The 21,953-nt window shown below is 38.1% G+C and overlaps 4 protein-coding genes across 12 annotated transcripts in view; 2 read left to right on the top strand and 2 right to left on the bottom strand.

Moving 5' to 3' along the window:
- Positions 1–101: 101 nt before the first annotated feature.
- LOC124215249 (PR domain zinc finger protein 10) lies at positions 102–6,565 on the bottom strand. Of its 6 annotated transcripts, none has more exons than XM_046618398.2 (13): positions 6,500–6,565; positions 5,972–6,186; positions 5,467–5,869; positions 4,890–5,225; positions 4,473–4,802; positions 4,096–4,299; positions 3,824–3,977; positions 2,907–3,535; positions 2,562–2,826; positions 2,306–2,447; positions 2,018–2,227; positions 1,743–1,934; positions 102–1,633 (listed from the first exon to the last, which is right to left on the bottom strand). In XM_046618398.2, exons 2-13 carry the CDS (start codon positions 6,137–6,139, stop codon positions 1,358–1,360), a joined length of 3,309 nt encoding a protein of 1,102 aa, XP_046474354.1. In that variant the 5' UTR covers positions 6,140–6,186; positions 6,500–6,565; the 3' UTR covers positions 102–1,357. The 6 variants fall into 6 exon arrangements, with proteins under 6 accessions (XP_046474354.1, XP_068990665.1, XP_046474355.1 ...); XM_069134564.1 differs by having other exon boundaries at positions 2,018–2,206; XM_046618399.2 differs by having other exon boundaries at positions 6,437–6,511.
- A 635-nt stretch (positions 6,566–7,200) lies between these two features.
- LOC124215250 (coiled-coil domain-containing protein 191) lies at positions 7,201–10,819 on the top strand. 2 transcript variants are annotated; one of them, XM_069134566.1, is made up of 5 exons: positions 7,201–7,616; positions 7,880–8,165; positions 8,265–8,845; positions 9,315–9,513; positions 9,631–10,819. In XM_069134566.1, the coding sequence occupies exons 1-5, from the start codon at positions 7,399–7,401 to the stop codon at positions 10,273–10,275; spliced, it is 1,929 nt and encodes a 642-aa protein (XP_068990667.1). In that variant the 5' UTR covers positions 7,201–7,398; the 3' UTR covers positions 10,276–10,819. The 2 variants fall into 2 exon arrangements, with proteins under 2 accessions (XP_068990667.1, XP_046474359.1); XM_046618403.2 differs by having other exon boundaries at positions 7,880–8,845.
- A 345-nt stretch (positions 10,820–11,164) lies between these two features.
- GABPI (zinc finger DHHC-type palmitoyltransferase GABPI) lies at positions 11,165–13,633 on the bottom strand. The gene is made up of 3 exons (XM_046618406.2): positions 12,763–13,633; positions 11,890–12,066; positions 11,165–11,625 (listed from the first exon to the last, which is right to left on the bottom strand). Exons 1-3 carry the CDS (start codon positions 13,290–13,292, stop codon positions 11,424–11,426), a joined length of 909 nt encoding a protein of 302 aa, XP_046474362.1. The 5' UTR covers positions 13,293–13,633; the 3' UTR covers positions 11,165–11,423.
- An 8-nt stretch (positions 13,634–13,641) lies between these two features.
- mv (lysosomal-trafficking regulator mauve) overlaps positions 13,642–21,953 on the top strand; it is a 26,912-nt gene continuing 18,600 nt past the window's right edge. For all 3 annotated transcript variants that reach the window (XM_046618396.2, XM_046618395.2, XM_046618392.2), the window contains exon 1: positions 13,642–13,914. The gene's annotated coding sequence lies outside the window, so the exon portion shown is untranslated. The remainder of the gene's footprint in view (positions 13,915–21,953) is intronic.

Raw genomic sequence — 21,953 nt, 5'->3', positions numbered from 1 at the left:
TGATCTGAAAATGTGTTTTACTTTAATTTCTTCCTTCATATAATATTTCATTGGTGTGCGTACACGATAGCTATTACGATACCTGCACAGTGGTTTTCCGATTCAATATTTATCTATGAATACAGGTATATATGTGTGTAAAAGTTGTGATTCACTTTTTCTATTTTCTTTTTCTTTTTTTTTTTTCTTCACTAAAGCCAAGTATTAAATTGAGAACAGTAAATATTTGAAAGTTCGATGAATTCTTATGATGAGAAACTTGTGATGCAACAGGCGAACTAAGTTACTGAAATCAAGTCCAGTTAGAGATTCATATCCTCCCAAAACGTGAAACCATGTTTGATTCGAGCACAAGATTATGATGGGGTATCATTTGTATACTTGTAGTGTAATAATCTATCGAAGTTCGTCTGAGAATTTAATGTTTCAAATAGCAGCCAAGAAAAAAACAGACAATTTTCTATCATTAATTCTTTTTGTTTCAGAATTACATATGCAGCAGTTAAACGATAATATAAATCTTGATTAGTGAAAATAACTGTGAGAAAGACGAGCAAGAAAAAAGACTTGTAAGTAATGCGAAGATATTGCGAAGAGATGAAAATTTTGGTTACAATTATAGACGGAGTTGCAGAATGAAACTGTGACAGAAACAAATAACACTAGTCAATATTAATTCCATCCCTAGCACTATAGTGTTACAATGGACTATCACTGTGTAACAATTTGATTATACAACTGCCGCATTTTCAACAATCAATGACTGTCACTCGATAATCTTTGGCGTGCGTGTGAAATCATTATTATAGTTGCACTTGAAATTTATTAATAATTCGGTTTAACTCTTTGTCTCAATTTCTTTTTCTTTCTTACACTCATGCTTTCTCTCTCTCGCTCTCTCTATATATATATATCTCTCACTCAATAACTGATCCATTGTCATTTCATTTCAATTTTGAAGCCCCTTCTGGCGATAAAGTTCAAAAGAACAAATTCGCTATACACATACATGTATACCATATAATAATGCTTCACAGAACGTCAGTCTGTTCGGAGAAAAGTTCTGCCTGTTATTGATTCCGTTCTGACAACCTTCTCGAAGAAATTCTGATCATTAGAAATGATCCAACAAGAAACCACCCTTTCACAGGGTGAGCGCTAACATTTCGTGTTCGCGCCAACAATCTGTTTCTCAAAGTTCAGGTCAAATATCGTCACTGGTATTCGCAGCGACGACACCCTTGGTTTTTGGCAACAACAGCATAAAGTACAATTTAACTTTTGCCTGTGCACAACGTTCACGAGATTCATATCTCATTATTCATTTAGGACCCCAAATTAAATTGACTCATCATTTTCAACGTATATCGCGCATACGTAAAAACTGCTGACCTACCATGTCTAGACCATTTCCAATCAGATCAACACCCTCTACTAACTTAATTACTTTTGGTTTCAGGAAATCTGTGTCTATATCGTACGCTTGTATGTAATCGGACATCAGAAAATTATTGTCAGTTATAGTAGAGTCAAGATTCTGGCTTTGAGTGTGACGGTTGCGAGGACGAGGTACTTGAAACGCAGGCTCCATCAGGGTAGGGTGCTTCTTGCGTTGATGCTGTAGAAGCTTAGCCTGTCAACATGTGAAGAAATCTTATAAACCATCAAAGTCTCTTTTACAATACCAATGCCAACAATTTTGCTGTCTTTCCGGAAAGTACTGAACAAAGTAACGTAATTACCTTACTCGCGTATTGCTTATGACACCACTGACACCCTTGCGGAGTTGTAGTAATGCTGCCAACAGTTTGACTGAACGTTGGATTTGGGACTCCAGGTGCATCCGATTCTTTACGACGATTACTTGGCGGTAAGGCTGCACCAGGATGATTTTTTACAATGTGAGCCTTCCGCTTGCTGCTGCTTTTGTACACCTGATGATGGCAGATAACATAGTTGAGCAAATGATTTTAAATAGGTGGCTCGAAACAACTTTAATAAGAGTATTTAATCATACCTTCTCACAGTATTGGCAATAATAGTCCCTAGTTTGTCTTAAAATCGGTAAGTTTAATTCGGGAACAGATTCTGGAGGGACATCCGGATGTCTTTTAGCCAAATGATTTACAAGCATACCCCGTCTTTTGAAACCCACCAAGCATTGGTGGCATTTGTAGACAAAACGATTATAATCAGTTGGATTGACCTGCGATAAAATATAATTTGGCTTCTTCGTTTCTTCAGAAATCACCTAATTAAAATGCACAAAACATTCGGAATATATTGTCAAATTAATCTGTGATACCTTGGGAACAAATTTTTTTGCTTGTTGTCCTTGAGCCATCTGCTGCTGACTCTCTCGCTCTGCATTATGCATTCTTGTCATGTGCTCTTTCAATTTGTCTTTTCTTTTGAATTGTTTATCGCAATTGGCACAATGAAATTCTCTGTAAATCCATTATCAAGTGGTATATAAATACGATATAGTTTACGATTTTAAAAATCACATACAGCATCTATAAACCTCACCTCTCAATGTAGGACAAAAACATTGCACATACCTATGATCGGAATGACGTAGCAAATGCATTCTCAATTTGTCTAGAGTGGGGAAACGTTTTGCGCAAAATTGACATTTGTGCTTTCTTTCGCAGTGGTGGGCTCTGATATGTTTTCGAATCACGGAATACTTAGTGAATGATTTAGGACAATGAGGGCAGTTAAAGATTCCGTCTTCAGTGCGGTGAGTTTCAATATGATCTTTCAACATTAAGACTTGGTCGAACGATTGTCTGCACATTGGGCATTCAAAAATTTGTTTATCTTCTGAAAAGTAAATTCGCAATGTAAGTACCGGAAAGCGATTAGGTCATTATTTTTTTCATGTTATCTTTCAAGTTCCTCACCTCTATGTGTTTTCAGATGACACGACAGTGCAGAGTTGTTCATAAACCGTTTCAGACAAACGTTACACGGCAGTGGCTTTTTGTCATCAGCACCGTGAACAAGGGAGTGCTGCTGTAAGCGCACTTTGGTTGCAAAACGCTTGTAACACATGGAGCATTTATAAGGTGCCAAAGGAGTTTGCTTTGTGGTATTTTGTGCTTGTTGTCTGCCATGTTCAGCGACATGTTTGATTAACTCATTTTGTTTCTCGAATTCAGAGCCACACTGCGGGCAGCTGGTAGGATGGCGTTCATTTTTGACATTATTGGGATTGTGAATTAGTGTATGTAAGTCAAGCAGAACAGCCTTTGCAAATATCAAATTACAATTGAGGCATTTCCATTCAGACATATTTTGTTTCTTATTTTCTTTTTCATTAGAATTTCCACTGTGGAATATTTTTATATGCCGACTCCGGTTGTAAGGGTGCAGAAAATTTTCACTGCAAATTTGACACTCGTAACGGGGGGCCTTGGCTCCAGGATGTATTAACAAATGACGTTTCAAACTGTAACTTCGAGGAAAAACCTTCGAACAATATGGACACGTGTAGAGAACTGTTTGACCATCAACAATTTTGAAGAGTTTTCTGAAACAAAATATTTTTACCAGTCATTAATATCGTATATTCAGGTACCGATTATCTTCTCCATATGAAAATACTGTAGTTTATAATTGTTATATAGCAAAATATAGTACTTTGGTTTAATTTTTCGACTTTAGCATGTAAGATTTATATACCGAGCCTAGGAAAAGTAATCTTAGTTACCTCTGTGAGATTACTCGTATCTAAATTTTCGAGCAAGAAAAATATGCAGAACTAATAATTTTCTGAGTCATAATAGTAAATGTTGTGAAAACTGAAATTAGTTCTTACTTCGAACTGGTATGAATCTTTTTGCACTTGTTTCGAGGTTTAACATCAATTCTTGGACCATCGTGAACATTAAGATGCTTTTGAAGTTTTTCTGATGTAAGAAATCGTTGATTGCACTCAAAGCATGGCCAGGGATTCCGTTCATTATTTAATTCTGGATAACAAGATACATTTTTAATCGTTAAACTTTTATATTGCACAGCGTAAATCTAATCACGTAAAAGTGTTATTCGTAAAATTTAATGGAGTGAAAACAATATGTAAGTACATACCTATTTCATCCTTCGAATCAGGTATAAGTATTGATAGATTTCTAGAACTGGCATATTCAATACTCGGTCCTGCTTTCAGCTCTTCTTTTGGCAAGATATTTCTTACTGTAAGAAATACAATACCCTCACCTTGTTGACTGATTACCAAATTCTGTTCTTTATATGTTGACGCAGGTCGAACAAAGCGCATCCAATTTGACGCATCTACATTGATAATAAATTAAAGAATCATAACAATGAAAAGTTTATATAACGATACAGGACAACACGATTCACCAGAAAAATAAAAATGATCAAAGATTTGATTAACATCATCTCTCTGGTTGCCTACACTGAAGCTTGAAGTAATAATATATGAATCACAAATAGTTAATTACTTTCGTCAGAAACGTCTATCTTCAAAAATTCTCCATCATCTGTTTGGTACAAGAGAGGCAGTGTATTCTGTGGTATTATTCCGTCATATGTACATAAAATTCCTTCAATGGGACCGAATTGAGTGCGTCTTGGTATATTGCGTTTGGCAAAAACTCCATACACTGGTCCTCCCTGTACAGTGCTTGATGCGGGTAACTTATTTATCGTAAGGTATGAACCAGGCAAGGTTGCTCTAGCTCTTGATGGAACAGGTTGATCCGCAATAGTCTGGACATTGTGTAGAGTACAATTGTCAGCGTCAACAAAACCAACATCGCATTTCTTGCACCCTACATCGTTTCCAAGAATCACAGAAATGTTTAGAAATTCTTTAAATAAATTCTGTTCTTTGACAATGAACGTCGACATCTACTTACACAATGCTTTTTTGTCACTAATTTGCCTCTTGGATCTTCGCACTCCTTTTTGGTCAGCAGACGTCTTTAACACATTATCTTTATTGAAATCAGGAAGAACTGGACCAATGGGACTTTCTTGCGGATGCATTGCTAGCTGTGAATCATCTCCAACTTTGACTTCAAGGTGTGCAATTTTCGTCTCTTCGATATCTAGGTTCTGATTTTTATATCCACTCATTGCATTCAATTGCTCTTCATGAGTGACAAGAAAATCTCTTGCCAAAGCAAAATCTGCACTTGGTATACCAGTTAACATCAGTGGCGCTGTGGAACTCTCCAGCTCCGGCGCAGCACCTGCATCAAAGCCAGTAACCATTTAATGTGTGTATCGATAAGGATTAACTTTAATTAGGAATAATAACCAGAAGCTTTCAGTGCCCAAGCAATAACCCCATTAAGTTGTGTAAAGTTTTAATGATTAATCAATGCACAATCTCATGGAGAATACAATGTGATTCATTTTCCATAGATTTTACACGCATGCTATGCCTAACGCAGAAGATAACAATGAGCTCAACTGAGAACAGATCTTTACCTTGCATCAAGATCAATTCACCGCTAACTCCCGCATCAAGACCTTCATCGTTGCCTGCGACAACAAAATCTGAGGCAGTATCAGCCTGGACAACAGTTTGTGTGGCAGATTGATCTGCCAATTGTGTGACATAATTAATTGTCGGTCGTACATTTTGATCAGAGGTAGAAATCAGAGGTGAGGACGGTCCTTGAAGAACAACAACAGAGTTATGGAATGGGGATGGTGGGAGTTGGACAGGAGTAGGCGAATACCGAGCTGCAGAACTCATGTTCGGATCTAATGGACTTACTCGGTGCTCAAAATCAGAAAGTGGGGATGATGCTTGAGGGGAAAAAGGGACCTGTTCGTACGTCGGAAATATTCGTGAGTAATCTTTTGAGTTGTCTTCAACATATTCGACCTGCAAACGTAAGTCAATTATTCAATGTTGCAGTTTTATACTTGCTTAAGCCTGAGAGGTAGAATCAACACTAGAAACTTGAAACAATTGAAAATTGCCTACAGTAAGAAACAGCAGCCTGTTGTTGTTGACTTTCCTCGGTTGATCAGAGATCGGGGGAGAAGTATTGTGCTCCGAGTGCCAATTTTCAGTGACATCGACGACTTTGTCGATGCCTGGTATATCCAGGGGGTCACTAGGGGCCCCCTCAGGAGGGCCCCCAGGATCCATTTTTCGTATGATAATTAGTTACGAGTGGAAATATCTCGTATGGTGATCTGCAAGGGGTAAATCACCTCGTTATTAGTATCGATTCACGGTGTTGTGTGATACGAGTAAATGGAAAACCGAGATCCCAGAGAAAATCTGTACGATACATGCAAACTAGGTCTCACGGCGTTATGGAGTAGAGGCAGTGCAACATCGTACACACAACGCAAAACTCGCGATTCAACATCGACTTTCAACTAACGTACCTGCGGTTGCATCGTTAATTAAAGGATAGAGTATTACTTATGTTTTACGAACAGATAAGAGGACGCTGCGACCGCTATTAACGCTCGTACAGGTATTTTTGTGAGAAAACTTTACCTCCTATCAAATACGTGCAGTACACTTTTGTTCGACGAGCCACTGTCAGCCACCTACAACCGTTCGCTAATGCCCGTGTATACGTGAATAAGCAACACATACGCAGGTCAGCTCGTCAACAATCGACCTTATCGGTTTTTCTCATCGGAAATTGAGCACCACTGCTTTGAGCGGGAACGCTTGAATCGCTTTATCTACGAGCGAAGTTGAAAGCGTGCGTTTACGTAATAATATCGCGTGTATCAGTTCGCCGTTAAAGATAAGTCCTCTTTGAATATCTTTTAACAAATATTTGCCAACATTTTTAGGCAATGAATTTTGTGTCTTAAAAAAAATGAACAATTAATGTTATTCTGCAAATGAACGATTGCCTGAAACGAGGTGACTGCAGTCTATAGGGTTAAATCATTTAAAAAACGGACTCAAATATCAATTTTTAAGTCTTTGGACTGACTGTGTCTAAGCCTCTATTAATTGCTGTCACAGAAAACACTACTTACATTAAAATAAGTAGTAATTACAGAGCGTTCGAGGACGACCAAATAAGTATTAATGTTAGTACCGATCTAGATGAGGGTATCTTTCATGACGTATTCGTAGTTAAATATAACAAAGATAAAAAGGTCTAGTGATAAATGAAAGAAATATTGTTTCTTTGGATTTATATCGCACGTGATGCAACACGTAAGCATTTCCTGTAGTAACACCTGTCGATTCGAGCAGCCTGACTGAAAATGAATCTCCCTTAACAACAGGATAGCGCATGTAAACAAGGTGGTTGTCTGGTTATAGCAAACCATTTTGGCTAATCGATGGCCAATCAACAAATCGGACAAGGAACGTATTCACAGCTTTGAGATTCACGGTTAAGAATTATAACGTAATTAGTACAATATTAAATGTCGACGATGAAGACAGTGCACTTCGAAGAAGTAAAGGACGTAATGGAGCAGATGTTGAGGACTCCAATTTTTGAAACCCCAGAAAAACGGATGCTGGCTACTCTTAGTAAGAAAATGTTAGACCCGAACTTAGTCATGGATGTCAGGCATAAGATATTCCACGAACCGTTATCCCTGTCTCCGTCAAAGGATGTCATACTACAAGAAGCAAAACGGTAATTCATTCGATTAATTAATCGTTAGAGATGTTCTGATCAAAGTCATTTTTTGTGTCATTTGCGTTACACATTGAAAATTTAACGCGTCCCTATGACTATAAAAGAGTCGCACGCGTGTTTTTCATTTATTTAATTATATTTTACTGGTATATAATCGTGTATTGTATCTATTTATGTAACTATGTGAATGTATAATTTGGGAAAAAATCCTTCAATCGAAAGTTGCAGCGCAATTTAATAAATCTTAAATTTTCTGTCAGCCTGATTCTGAATGAAGAGACGCAAGCCTTGTACCGGAGACAAGAGGAAAATATGCTGGAGTCAGAGCTGAAAAGATTTCAGTCACACCTTCAAAAAAGTCGTCCAAAATTCCGAGGGCCGTACATTTGCTCTCGAAAGATTATGGCCAACTCAAACGACGATCAATTTTGGGCTGGATTAACCGGTATAGCAAAGAAAGAAATTGAAATATTGTCGGACACGGTTACTGAAATCGAATCCAGCGGTAGGATTGAGCCGCAAACGGAGCAATCGGCAAAATTGGAAGTAAGCAATTATCACTGCCCAATTGTTGTCACGATCAAGGATAAACCGATTACGGAATCCAAGGAGGACCGATTGGAATTAATGAGACGCGCGTTTAAGGCACTGAGGCGAAACGTTGTTCAGGAAAGGCAGTTGCAAGATCTGAGGATCAAGGTCCAGGAGAGAATAACGACGCAGAGACTCCAACATACTTTTCACACCTGGAGGACCTTCGTCGACAACGCGAGAAACCGAGCTCAGCTGAAAAAAGATGGAAAAGAGATGTCGAAGGAGCGGAAAATCGAATTGTTCGTCAACGCTATCAGCGAGAAGCAAAAGGAACTTGCCAAATTGCAGAACAAGACGAATTCTGCGGATATTTCGGCAACTCTTCGCCGCACCCAAAGTGCCGATCATCCGATTAATCCGATCTCGGTGAAAAAGAACTCCGCAAAAACATTAACGGTCGTGGATCCACCGGCAAAACATCGCTTGAATGCTCAGAGGAGGATAATAGCCGAGCAAAAGGCTAAGCTCGCCGAACAAAATAGAATAATCGAAGATTTAAAGCTGAAACAAATCGAGAAAGAAACCCAACGCGCCAGTCAAGACACCGTCAACGTTGCCAAGGAAGTTTTAGCCCATGTTGGAGGTCGGACTAGGAGAACTCTCATAAAATTGATCAGAGATGAAGGCTGCAAGTGAGTTTCAAATTACTTAACTGCATCTCGTGACAAACTAACGTTTGTATTATCATGAATATAATTTTGATATAAGCAGTTACATTCGCCATTACGAATAGATTATGCATGCACGTAGTGGCATCATAGCGTCTACTTTTCAAAGACTATACATCGCTTTTCTTACGTTAATTTGCCTTGTCTAACTTCTCTGATTACTATTAGGGGTCTGGATTTGAACTTGAGAAATTGAGGCTTGGAATAAAGGACGTTGTTGTCGAGTAGTAATGAACCGCATAATTTGTTCATGTTCTTTGTTTCTTAGAATTTTTGGAAAAGTATTTCAAATAGAGAAAACCTCTCATCCTTTTTATTTGGAGCGCGGATTTTGAAGGTACATCAATTTCGGTGCCACTGACTTGACGGTTGTTCGAACCGCACCTAAATGAAAAATAATAATACCTGTTCTAATTGATATCCTCATATGCAGAGACAAATCAATCGTCGAACCTCCGCGACTGCCGAGCCCTCCGAAGTTTTTAATACGGATGGAAGCCAGAGCGGAAGCAAGACGGGAACGGGTGAAGCGAGCACAGGAAGAACGAGAAAAAAAAATGGAGGAGAAACGAAAGAAGGAAGAATCTGAAAGGCGGGCTGAGGACGAGGAGAGGAAGAGACTGCAGCTCGAGGTAAACCGAAATTAATGAAGACGTAAAAAATGCTGTTTCAAAACTAGTAAAAACACCTGAAACGGGAAATCATTGCGCTACAAATAATTATTGACTGACGATTATGTTAAATTTAAGGCGCAAAAGGAGGCGAGAAGATTACGGGAAGAGCAGGAACAACGAAGAGCCCGGGAAGCTGAACGGACGAAGCAGTTGAATCAGATAGCGGATGACTTTCGGCGAAAGTACCTTCTGCGACGGTACATGATGGAGCCGTTCTTCAGACTAATAGACACGAAGTACAACTACATAAAAATAGCCGATGACCATTACCAGGGTTCCCTCCTTCGAAGGACTTTGGGAATCTGGTTGAAGGAGACTCACGAACGAATCTCGGTGAAAATGGATCTCGCCTCGGCGGTTTACAACCGGAATATTTTGTGGTACGTATTTAGGGACTGGCGAGATTTCACCAGAAGCGAAGCAAAAAAGATGCAGGTGGCTACAGATTTTCACGACATGAGGCTTCAGGAGAAATGCCTCAGAGCGTGGAACGCTAAGACGGTGGAAAGCAAGGTTCAGACGCTCAATGACGAACAGTTAGCCCGCGAGCACTACGGGAAGAGATTAAGGGCGAAATACTTTGCCAGATGGAAAGACTACCCAACGATTGCCTGGGACATGAAGGAAAAGGAGAAACGAAAGGACAAGTGGAGGGAACTCGTTCAAAGAGTTATACCAGACTTTGATCCCAAGCAACGAGGAGTTGCCATTGAAGACTGATTCCTACGATTGAACCTGTTTGAAGTTTAGAAATTAGCCAGTGGATTGACAATGAACGTGATCCAAATTTTCCGTTCTTCTACAGTGTTAATTTCGAACTCTCCGGCAAGGCCGAAGACTTTTTAAGCTCACGGAGAAGAAAGGAACGTGTCACGGTAGCTCAGTCAAGTTCAGATAAACGTTTAAACAATTCCACGACGTGTGCAATCGTTCACGTACGATGTACCGGAGTGGAAACGCTGTAAATATTATAATAACGAGCACATAAAGATAGATAAGGAAAGTACATTGCATAATGATTACTGATTGGCCACGGTCCAGTATTTACTCTCTGTGAATGTGGATGTACGGTTACTTTTCCAATATTTGTCGATATGTATAGATTTATCTAAAGACGGATTTGATTTTAATAACTGCCAAAAATAATCATTGTAACAATCATAATACGTGATGGACTCGTTGTTTTTTCTTTACTGATCTATTCACTATTTTTTGTTTTTTTCTTTTTTCGTACAATATTTATTTATTGTTTAAATGGCCGTTTTATCACAGTTACATTAAATCTATATACATGATACAAGTATAATGTATATACATAATATATATATACATATATATATATGTGTGTGTATCGTCATTCAGATATAAAGAGAAACTTCTTTTCTGAGAGTAGTAAGTAAGGTGTAATGTAATACCCAGTCAAGACATCGTGTAGTGTACTGTTTTTACAACTCAAGTTACATGAGATTCTGTTTTAGTTCATTCATAAAATTATAAAAGAGAAGAATAAATTATTATGATCCTACAATTAAAAAGTAATTGTCGATATCTACAATAAATAAGGTCGGCGATTAGGTCAGTTTTTATTTTCGTTCATTTCATATTTTTCTTTTTTTCTATCAATATCAAAATTATATGAAATCTTCAATAATATCATTGTCTTAGCCGTAATATCAATGTTTCTAAATTTTGAAGCAATAATTACATAACTACGATGAGTATATTTTTAACAAATTGAATAGAATTCAAACTTACATATTTACAAATTTCACCACTTCTTAATTAATATAATTTTGTCAGACAATAATATTGTCTAGATGTTATATCAAGCGAAATAGGCCACTCCCTTCGTATATCAAATTTGAAACTCAGCAAGCTTTACAACAAAATATATGACCCAAATTTTGCAACATATCATGTCCGTAGGAACCACCACCGCCTACCAAAGCAAGGCGCCTTTCATTCGCTGTTGTACCAATCCAAATCAACCATAAGTGATACAACAAACACCTCAATACTGCCAACCCAGCCAAAAGACTGTAGACCCCTGATACGAAACAGAGAGCAATGCTGAAACAACGAGTGATTGTATAGATTAGGAATAGTAATAGAAATAGGAGCGAACTATGTTTCTGTAGCCAAGGTATAATTGAAACTTGACCGAGGTCTGTAGTTTTCAACAAAGAAGCAAACATATCTTCCAGCAAATCGATTTCCAAGGATCATAAGTGAATTGAGCTTAAGATTGGGGATAGCTGTTGAGTCGCACTGCGGGTGTGTGAAGTTTAATAATTCATTGCGTCAATAGACTCTTAATAGTAATTCTTCACTTACTCCAGTTGGTGATAAACGTCACTGCAATCATCGGGCAGGAGTATGGTACCAATGAAAATGAAAGGATGGCAAACGCTAGTCATGGTGAGATTAGAACCATAGATAAAAGCTATGGCTGAGAATAACAGGCAGCCCATGTACCATCTGAGGTTACTGCCCCCCACACAACAGTCCAGCCTAGAAGGTTACGCATTAGTTACTGAAAATAAGTGATAAGATGATAGAATAATAAAAATTCATTAGATAGCTGATCCGCCAGCCTCTGCGGTAACAGGCCAGCGAGCATATACATTACACATGCGTAAAAGTAAGATTTTTATGTCAAGTAATATAACTGATGAATAACACTGTAGCGCGCATAGTGAGATATGGTCTAGCGCAACTTGGACTTACTAAATAGCTCGTTATCTAAAATCAACAAGGGAAACTATTAATAGTACAAAAAAGCCTGAATATATTGAAGCATTGGTAAAATTCAAGTGGTGTTCTAGATTTTATTCACTGATAGAAAACAAGCTACCAAAAATAATAATACGTTTGTTGAAACTATCTCTGTAGCTGTTACACATACGAAAAAACAAAATATGCAAAGAACCGTTTGTTCGACATAGTAAGTAGAACATTTTGTCGGTCAAGGTTCTTATTTTGATTTTGTTTTTTAATAAAATTTGGAGGTGTGTTGTGGCGAACCTAAGTTTACAGCCAGCTGTAAAATATAGGTCATAAAAACTGCTTTACATAATACCTGCTCTCTTATCAATAAACATGTAGTTTAAGATATACTCCAAATCTAGAATAAACTACCGTAGGGCTCGCACAGAGACCGCTGTAGCGATCGATCAAACGAGGACGGAACTAGGAAATGAAATTTACCATTTACAGTGATATTCCCTCCTGAGTACGCAAGTTTGGCACATACGACAATGATAAGCAAGGGGAGGAGCTCGCCTTCTGCAAGTCGTGCAGAGCTCACCACCAGTGTCGCCGAGTTCGATAACGTGAGATAAGGCGGCATCCTGGTTACCGGAGTCAGCCTTGACTCTGGTTTGGTAGGCGCAGCCAATGCCGCCAACGACACTAATGACAAAGACCCAGTTCTCCTCTGGGAGAATTTCTAGCAACGGTACAACGGTTATTTCGAAAACCAGCATCAGCAGTACGACGCTGGTTATATTCCACATGAGGAAGAACTTCGTTCTCAGTAAGAAACGAAGAAAATTATGGTGCAGGTAGTAGACCAGTATCGGCGTTGTTACGAACGTTATTATCGTGCAGAGCAGCGTCTGGGCAGCGGCGAAGGACAGGACGGGCACCGCGATCAGGGGGATCACAGCGTCGACGGAGAGCTGCTTGGCGCCTCCTCGCCATCCACAAGGCGCCCTGAACCTCTCCAGGATATTCATAGCGACGATTATCGCCTTCGCTCACCGTTTCGCCGAGTAGAATCGCCCCTGTTTCGCTCTGATCAACGGTGATAACTCGAGGCGCCGAGCTTCATCGAGCACCTACCATAGCTACTTGTTTCACCGTACTTTACCGTGTTGGGCCTTTGTTTTGTTTACCGTGCTCGCGGTGTGTGGGGATCGCCAATTCGGCTCTGGAGATTTTGTCTCGGTGAACAGATGGCAGCACGGGGCCAAAACTCAGTCCAAATCCTCGTGAACAAACGAATGCTGAACCGCTAACAAGTACTTACTAAACAGCATTTAGTTTAGCTCCTGTCACTCGAGCTTGGACCGAGTGACGGGTCGTTGTAGGTTATGTCGAGTAGAGTCTCGACGATTTATCAAATTTTTTTCTCCATCTCTCGGACCTGTCATCTGCTTAGACTTTTCCCCAAGTACTTAATATTCAACAGACGCCGAATAACAATGTATTATTTAATATCCTTGCGGAGTGGTTCGTACAAACACCGTTGACGGATTACACAGTGTGACGTATAAATATCTAATTCATTGTAAATATACGGAGACGCAAGTGCATCTTTAACCGCCGAGATCGACAACTGGAGCGGGAATATTGCGCGTGAGTATCAAATATTGGTGTGGGATTCACGCGCTTATACATATTTTTTAGCCGCATGGATGGACGATGAGTGTCGAAAACATAAACCGGATGAATAATGAAGTAACGGTTCATGGACGTATTCCGAAAGGTGTGCTAGCATCTAAGATATTTCGGAACGGTCGTTCCATAACTGGAATGAAAATACGTACATGAACTTGGCTCGCCAATTGTCGAAAATGTGAATTCGGACTATTGCCGTTAATTATCCGTAAATTAGTCGCGCGACTTATTTTTTTGTCGCACTCAATTTTCAAAAAAAAAGCGGATGGCGTGCTAACTTTTCAAAAACTTAGCGCGCCATCTACCATCTAAAAAAACGCACAGCGAGCATCATGGGCAATTCTGATTTGGTTAATAATTTTCCGTAAATAAGCCGCTAATTAGTCGTTGAACTTTTGTTTTTGTCGCACTTAATTTTCTAAAAAAAAGCGGATGGCGGTCTGATTTTTCAAGAATTCAGCCCGCCAACTACGAAAATATCGCACAGCAAGCATCATGAGTAAGTCTGATTTGGTTGATAATTTTCCGTAAATAAGCCGCAAATTAGTCGTTGAACTTTTGTTTTGTCGCACTCAATTTTAACGAACGTGGTAATTAGTGTTTTTTTTATAACCTACTGTCTTGAAAAAAATCAGTAGCCGAATCGCTGACCCAAGCCCGCAGGCTCCGGTCGAAAAGAATTGGACGTACCCATATATATATATATATATATGTGATATTCGGCAAATTCTGGATTATATTTGATATACTTAATATATATATGTATATACACACACACACTCAACACCGTGTAGTCCGAGCACGCACAGTTCGAATTCAATTATGCATATCGATAAAATTGCGGAATTCTGTCCAGAAAAAACATTTAGTGACTGAAATGAAATGACGAGGTAGCAATATGGACAAGTTTTTAATTTACATGATTTTGTTTCGCACAAATCGTTATGCGAGTACGGCAACTTTTCCTTTTGTAATGGAATACTCTCGGTTACGAATTACTTTTTTTTCATTTGTAATTTGTAATGGTTCATTCATCAATTACACGTTACTTTTCTTAATTTATTATGGAACACTCATCCATAACACATTACTTTTGTAATTTATAATCGAGAACTTATCCAATACACATTTTTCAAAGTAATGAGTAATGCATTACTTTCACACTACTATTTTTACAACTCTGCATACAATAACAGGTCTCTCTATCTATCTGTGTGCCGATCGTTGATCAAATGATAGCAAATATTGAAAATTGACAATTCGAAAATTTGGTGATTTCGAAAAATTAACGACGGAGCCAGGAACCTGGCGTCTAGAGATGCTCAGCCGGAGCCTTACTCCACTGGACCACCTAGCCGCCCTGACTCTGTTGTTAATTTCTCTCATCACCAGTGAGTTCGAATTTGTTTTTTCGTATGCCTGGTATGAATGTATAAGAATTTTCGTCTCTTCAAGCACAGTGTATACATAGGAATGTAATGTGTAGATGATGTGTTTACCCTTTTGAATCCTTATCACATTCCTATATATACACTAAATTGTTGAAAAGTTAGCACGCCATCCGCTTTTTTTTTTGAAAATTGAGTGCGACAAAAACAAAAGTTCAACGACTAATTTGCGGCTTGTTTACGGCAAATTATCAACCAAATCAGAATTACTCATGATGCTTGCTGTGCGTTATTTTCGTAGTTGGCGGGCTGAATTCTTGAAAAATCAGAACGCCATCCGCTTTTTTTTTGAAAATTGAGTGCGACAAAAAAATAAGTCGCGCGACTAATTTACTGATAATTAACGGCAAATTATGCAAATAGTCCGAATTCACATTTTCGACAATTGGCGAGCCAAGTTCATGTACGTAATGAAAATGCGCGATCTGTCATTGCGAAATGGACGTATCGAAAATTTTATATTTTGTATCCACTTCTCAAAAACAGTTATTTCATTCTAGTTCTTGGTTTTTTTTTTTCAAAAAATAGATGTAAGAAGGTTGAAGTTCAAAACACGTCAACGTTACCAGGTTAAAAAATCTCCACAATCTCGATACTGATACCGGTGAAGCAATTCGATATATACCCTATTCGTTGATTTCATATTTCGCGCGTCTAAAGCATGTGAAAATGCAGTTAATCGAGGTGAATTCGTTCGAATTAACAATATCCGGAATTTGAGACGAGAACAAATTCAAAAAGTCGCGAGTTTGAAAATCGAAGCCTAATTGTTGGCAACTTCAAAGAGATCTGATTATCGTAGATCTTCCTGATCCTCAAATAGCTGAACTTTTCATGCTTACAATTATTGGTCTTTTGTCGTTATAATCTCTCGTTTGTTCTGATCGAACATGTTATCTTCTAAACCTCAACTTTGCTTCAAAATTTTCATTTACACTTATTTACTGTCGCTATATATATATATATATATAACATAAATAGCGATAATAAAGTGAGCCTACAAATACAATAATCTTAAAATTTCGGAGCGTGTTATAACGTTTTAATCTCTGTGCAAATGACCGAAATTTGTTTGAAAATGGGAATCCTGGAATATCTACATATAGATTAGTTTATAGAGGCGTATGTTTGTAAAAAAAAAATGATGATAAATATTATACGCAGACACCAGATGTGCTCATTCTGATTTACGTAAGTCAATGTATCATGCAGTCTGTCACTGACACATAGATTTTTCGTGATTGAAGAACAGCAAAACAGAAAAAATAAAAACCGCTCTCTTTACGAAGCTGAAACTAGCAGCCAGAGTTAGCAGCCAAACTTTTTAGAATTAGTAAAGTGTAGTTCAGTTTTATCCCCATAATTCTGTAAAAGTATCGGGAGTTCAAGGTATTACCTACACAAAATTTTGATTTTCGGACTTCAATGGGCACGTTTTCTCGTCTATTTGAGCATTTTCAACCTTTTCGCTGATAATTCTCTTCTTTGCTGCTAAGCGACCTTCTTCTTTTCTTCATTCTTATGTTTTGGGCCTTGTCCTTTGCAGCTTTTTGCAACAAAGCTTCCTTATAACTCGAGTGAGCTTTCTTGCAGCATGGATAAGTTTTTTAGTGATTGGAACATCGTGTATCCCAGCAGCCCTACAAAAAAAATCCGACAGGATTTTGTGTCCGACTTGTGTCCGATATTTGTAGCGGATCTGTGTCGAATCCGACAGAGATCTGTCGGATTTTTTATGTACGGGAGGTTCACCGGGACGCGGGAATAGAAATCGGACACGTTCCGAAATAAAATTTTGGTCATCAAGCCGCAAACCGAGTTCATTTACGACAGAGCCAAATAGGATCCGTTCACATTTTCTATCCTTATCTCTCGCCTGGAGGATAACTTCGGATTTTGTGTCGGATCTGTGTCGAATCCGACAGGAGTCTGTCGGATTTTTATGTAGGGAGCCGCGATAACAACATTGTAAACCTAACGATGTGCTACCAGAGATTGTTCGTGAAGATTTTCTACGAGATACTCCTTGTTGGTCGAAAAGCCTCTTTCTAAGTTGGCGTTGCCGTGTATGCATATATTGAGCAATGTTTTAATGAAGCTTTTGAAATGATCTTTGCCGTCAGCGTTTCTCAACGTTCTCATCCAAAAATGATCAAGTCTTTCTTCAGTTCTGTTATAATTCTTCATTACACCTTTACTTACTCTTTTTCTACTTTATCTCTCACGTAACCGGAGCGACGATTACTTTTGACGAGAAATTCCAAAGCCGATTTTAGGTGTTATCGCACCACCAGCAGACGAAATAACCGCAGGATCTAGACATGACAGCGCCTTCGTAAATCGGTACTTCAAGGGCGATCGTTCCAAGATTTTCTCAGCAAAGTATTGCAGGCAGGTTATGCATTCCTTGCGAAATTTCAAAATATCGATGTCTGTCATATTCTTGCAACGCCGAAAGGCCTCTTTCATAGCATACCCTACGTCGAAATCCTGTACTCTCTGCAGGTTTTCTTTTTTCGATAAGTCGGTATTCGTAACGGGATTGGTTTTGAAGATTTCACTCTTCACTAATCTCCCAATGAATTAGTTTGATACTCACGAAGGAATGGTTCAATTTCTTCAGCGATTAAACGGAAGAAGGCTAATTTTTCTCGTAGAAATTTATCGTTTGCAATTCTGTTAATTATTTCAAAGCTTGTACATTTCGGTGCTTTCTTCTTGATCTTGATAACGTTCAAGTATATTTTCATCTAAGGCAAGATCGCTTGAGCAAGTGAATTTTCCAGCCATCTAACTGCGCAGAATTTCATTGGAAATTGACGCTGTTGGTAATTCCTATAAAATCACATTGTCGATAATGAACACCTTTAAAAAGGTTAAACAAGCCTCTCAGAAAATGAACAATTTCCCAACCGGTACTGCGCATCCCAGCTTTGAATACAGAATGGAACGCAACACGAATACCACAATGAACAGATATCAAGAAGTTCCAGATTATTCTTCTCAGATTTGATGCTCTCCTTGAGAAGCCGCAAAAGTGTGAAATTGACGTGTGGCCCTTCCACCGATAACTGTAGGATCTTTTTGAGATCGTATCCATCTATCGCTCTTTTGAAAGCCTTCAACAAATCTTCTGCAGTCCTGTGTTCGCTTCGTTTTTTTCTTCATCCCAATATGTCACAATGAGATTCGTTTTTTCTGTGCAATTTCGTTTAAGGTTTTCCTCGAATCCTAATACGTAATTATCACATGACTTGGTTATGTATTAATTGTTCTTAAAGTAAGGCGCAAGGCCACAAGAGTCTTACATACGGAATTTTAGATTTACTTAGTTCCAATTTTTGGACTTGATTAGAATGAAGCAAATTTTTCTGAAAATTGACTACAGTTCCCATACACCAAATTATCTTTCTCTTCGTTGTTTTGTGACTAACTACTGCTAATCTATGGTTTTCTGAAACAATTATTGAAAAAAGTTTATTCTGTGCGATTTTATCGAGAAACTTTCGAATAAACACGAGAAAATGAATTTCAAATATTCTATCATATGCATTCATATCAGAGTAATCCGCATGACAAAATTGGTGCACGAATGAATCATTGTGAAATCAGACAACTGCGTACCGAAGACGAAATTTTAAGGTTTCTCGTGCTTTTCCCGTCCTGCATTGTGTTATGGTATTGTAGGTCGATGGAGCGTATAATCGATCAATCTTTTCTTCGTGAAAGGCTCGAGATTTGTCAGAAATGGGCAATCGGATTTTATTTTCAAAATAATGTAACTTATTTGTCAACTACCCAGCTACGATAAATTCCCCGACATGTTCTGATATGTAGAATTTAACAGATGATCGATCTTAATATAGCTTCTTCGGATGATTGATTGCGTTCGCAATACAATATGCAAACTGTTGAAAAGTCAATTTGTCTTCGATTCTGCACTTTGATTTGTTGATTGAAAAAAATCATAGATTATCTATAACACAATGTTTCATATTATTTAAACATTACATAATGTTGCAGCCAACAATCATACATATTGCCAATTATACACAATCTACAGACTAACTCCGTGCAAGAGGTGATAAATGATAAAAAAAAAAAAAAAAAAAAAAATGGCTAGAATTCAGTGTGAAGTAAGAAAAAAATTAGTCCATCTAAAATCTATCCATAGGCGTTATATACAAGAGTATAAACTGTGTTATCATCAATAAATTGTGACGATATTCTCTTACGTTCAAGCTCCTCGTGCCGCTAACTAATATTTTCGGTTACACGGCTCGTATATCCTGCTGGTGAAATACAATCATGCAGGATAAATTTAATTAGTATCAAATATCTTGAGGCCTCGGTGAGCAACGGCACAGACTCGTATATAATTGCAGGTGTTATTATTTGATTTCCGCGCCCTGCGTCTAATCCTAAAAGCGCCGATGTAATGTTTGTAACAAATTATAACTCCCGAGGAATCGTTGTACATGATAATTCTCGCAGAGTTAAATTGTGGACGACTTTACCCCGCGATGGCCGTGTTCTCGTAGTTTGCGCAGAGACAAACAACGATAACCGAATACTCGTGCAAACAATTCCAAGTTATTCAAGTCGAGATTGGACGAGGACGGGACGCGACGCGACACCAACAGATATACTAAAGACTGTTTTCTACATTGTCAATCAATCTTTGACTCTTTGATAAGTAAGCGCTGTTATGGTGTTTGTTATATAAATAGAGTTCCCTGCAGCCGGTCTTTATAATTACTCGACAAGCGTAAGGAGATAGCGTAAATTCATCCGCCACTTATATGAATATGTATACGAATGTTGCGCCATTTTTTTCAAATCTGGGTTACGGAACACACATATAAAAAAAAAAAACATATAAAAAAATAAACGAGCTCGTCGCCACTTTTATGATCGTATAGACTTCACGATTCGTTATCCAAATGTATCTAACTGTACGTAACATACGCAAATTTAGTGTATTATCCTGTTATTAAACCCGTTTTAACGTCAAATCTGCACTGATAAACAATAATCAGCCGTAAATACTATGTTTATTCAATTGTTTGACCCGACAGTTCGGTAAGCCGTCTACTAGATCACCATATTATCTAATCGCGATCAGGGAGATTTCCATTCCCATGCAGATAACAGTTTTACTATTTACAATTTTTTTTCCCCCTAGATTGCAATATCTTATTGCGATCAACGTGGACTCACTCCATTCGATCTGCGTAGCGAAGATAATCAATCATTAAAACCACGTGCTACAAAATGTGTAAATTTGCGTTATTCGTCAACTCGGGACGGACACTATGAATTTTCAAGTTTCAGGAAGAAAGTGAAAATCGAGTTGCGAAAGGCAACTTTTATTTTGCGACTAGAAAACCGGCGTAAATTTTTACAAAATAATATAGACATACAGAGAAGTTGATTTTCTTCTTCGAATTTTTTACCAAGTCACGTGTGTATACGTTCGATCTTTAGTCGCGATCCATATCAGCTGGATACTAGCAATGTTTAACAACTGGAAAGCTGAACCACGCGGCTTTTAATACAAGATCTTGTGTGCGCAACCATGCGAATGTTATACCTACGCTGATAAAAATACATTTATTAATGAGTGCTAAATGGTTGATTACATGTATAGTGACTTATGTACAATATTGAACCGATGAGAAGCAGATAATGAGAATAATTGTGCATTATTTATATTTATAAATTGAAGTTTTTTTTTTCTAATACAAGTAATTCGATTCATATTCCAACTACCGATAAATCTATCCGAAAGATCGAACAGTTATTTGATATATGGCTGTATTGCTGATGAATGATTATTTATTGTGCTTAATCTGGTTGTCGCGTCGACGTAATTCGTTAAATATTCACGAATGCATTATCGTACACACGAACAACCGGCATACGTATATTCATCTCTGTTCCGTGAACAATAAACGGTCAATTATAAAAATAAGTATTTTTTTCAAAACGAGGTTCGATAAATCGCTTTTGCTTTTATACCATAAACTTGTTATCGCCGATTAGAAATGATTCACACTCTTTATACTAAATATTCGTTCCTACCGAGTCGCAATATCTAATCATTTTCCTCCTTGTCCTCCATGACGTATGTTACACATTCAGTTTTTCCGAAAACAATCGATCAGTAAGAATCATCGCCGGACTTCTCAACACACCAATAATTGTTCTAACACTGATAATAATCAATCAATACTGCGTTTTATTCTAAAGATAATTAATTCTTCTTGGCTGGCGTTTTCAATACGTCTTATTACTATCAAATCCTGAAACTAATCATTTATACATACATCATATATATAAATATATAACCGCAGATCATACATGGACTCGTTTTACAATTAGTCAAATCCTTCGAGTGGTAATTTTTCAACGCAAATTGTGAACAGTACGTGTGCATAGGTATGCATCACCGCAGGATTATCGATAAGTCAACATGTTATTCACTATAGCCGTGTCGGGTACCATCCTTCCACGTTATACCCAAGTAAATAAGTAACTACATGAAGG

Source organism: Neodiprion pinetum, chromosome 3 (genome assembly GCF_021155775.2).
Source record: "Neodiprion pinetum isolate iyNeoPine1 chromosome 3, iyNeoPine1.2, whole genome shotgun sequence".
NCBI classification, from domain to species: domain Eukaryota; kingdom Metazoa; phylum Arthropoda; class Insecta; order Hymenoptera; family Diprionidae; genus Neodiprion; species Neodiprion pinetum.
The sequence above is the reverse complement of the archived record's forward strand: the minus strand, read 5'-3'. Positions and strand labels throughout refer to the sequence as shown.

What these genes read in the sequence shown, in the direction of transcription:
- LOC124215249 (XM_046618398.2), bottom strand. Translation starts at nt 6,139, where the DNA reads ATGGATCCTGGGGGCCCTCCTGAGGGGGCCCCTAGTGACCCCCTGGAT. An exon ending in TCATCTGAAAACACATAGAG is followed by an intron (nt 2,827 to 2,906) that starts GTGAGGAACTTG and finishes TTTACTTTTCAG; the next exon opens with AAGATAAACAAATTTTTGAA. An exon ending in CTACGTCATTCCGATCATAG is followed by an intron (nt 2,448 to 2,561) that starts GTATGTGCAATG and finishes ATGGATTTACAG; the next exon opens with AGAATTTCATTGTGCCAATT.
- LOC124215250 (XM_046618403.2), top strand. Translation starts at nt 7,399, where the DNA reads ATGTCGACGATGAAGACAGTGCACTTCGAAGAAGTAAAGGACGTAATG. An exon ending in ATACTACAAGAAGCAAAACG is followed by an intron (nt 7,617 to 7,879) that starts GTAATTCATTCG and finishes ATTTTCTGTCAG; the next exon opens with CCTGATTCTGAATGAAGAGA. An exon ending in GGAAGAGACTGCAGCTCGAG is followed by an intron (nt 9,514 to 9,630) that starts GTAAACCGAAAT and finishes GTTAAATTTAAG; the next exon opens with GCGCAAAAGGAGGCGAGAAG.
- GABPI (XM_046618406.2), bottom strand. Translation starts at nt 13,292, where the DNA reads ATGAATATCCTGGAGAGGTTCAGGGCGCCTTGTGGATGGCGAGGAGGC. An exon ending in AGGGAATATCACTGTAAATG is followed by an intron (nt 12,067 to 12,762) that starts GTAAATTTCATT and finishes GTAACCTTCTAG; the next exon opens with GCTGGACTGTTGTGTGGGGG. An exon ending in GACGTTTATCACCAACTGGA is followed by an intron (nt 11,626 to 11,889) that starts GTAAGTGAAGAA and finishes TCGTTGTTTCAG; the next exon opens with CATTGCTCTCTGTTTCGTAT.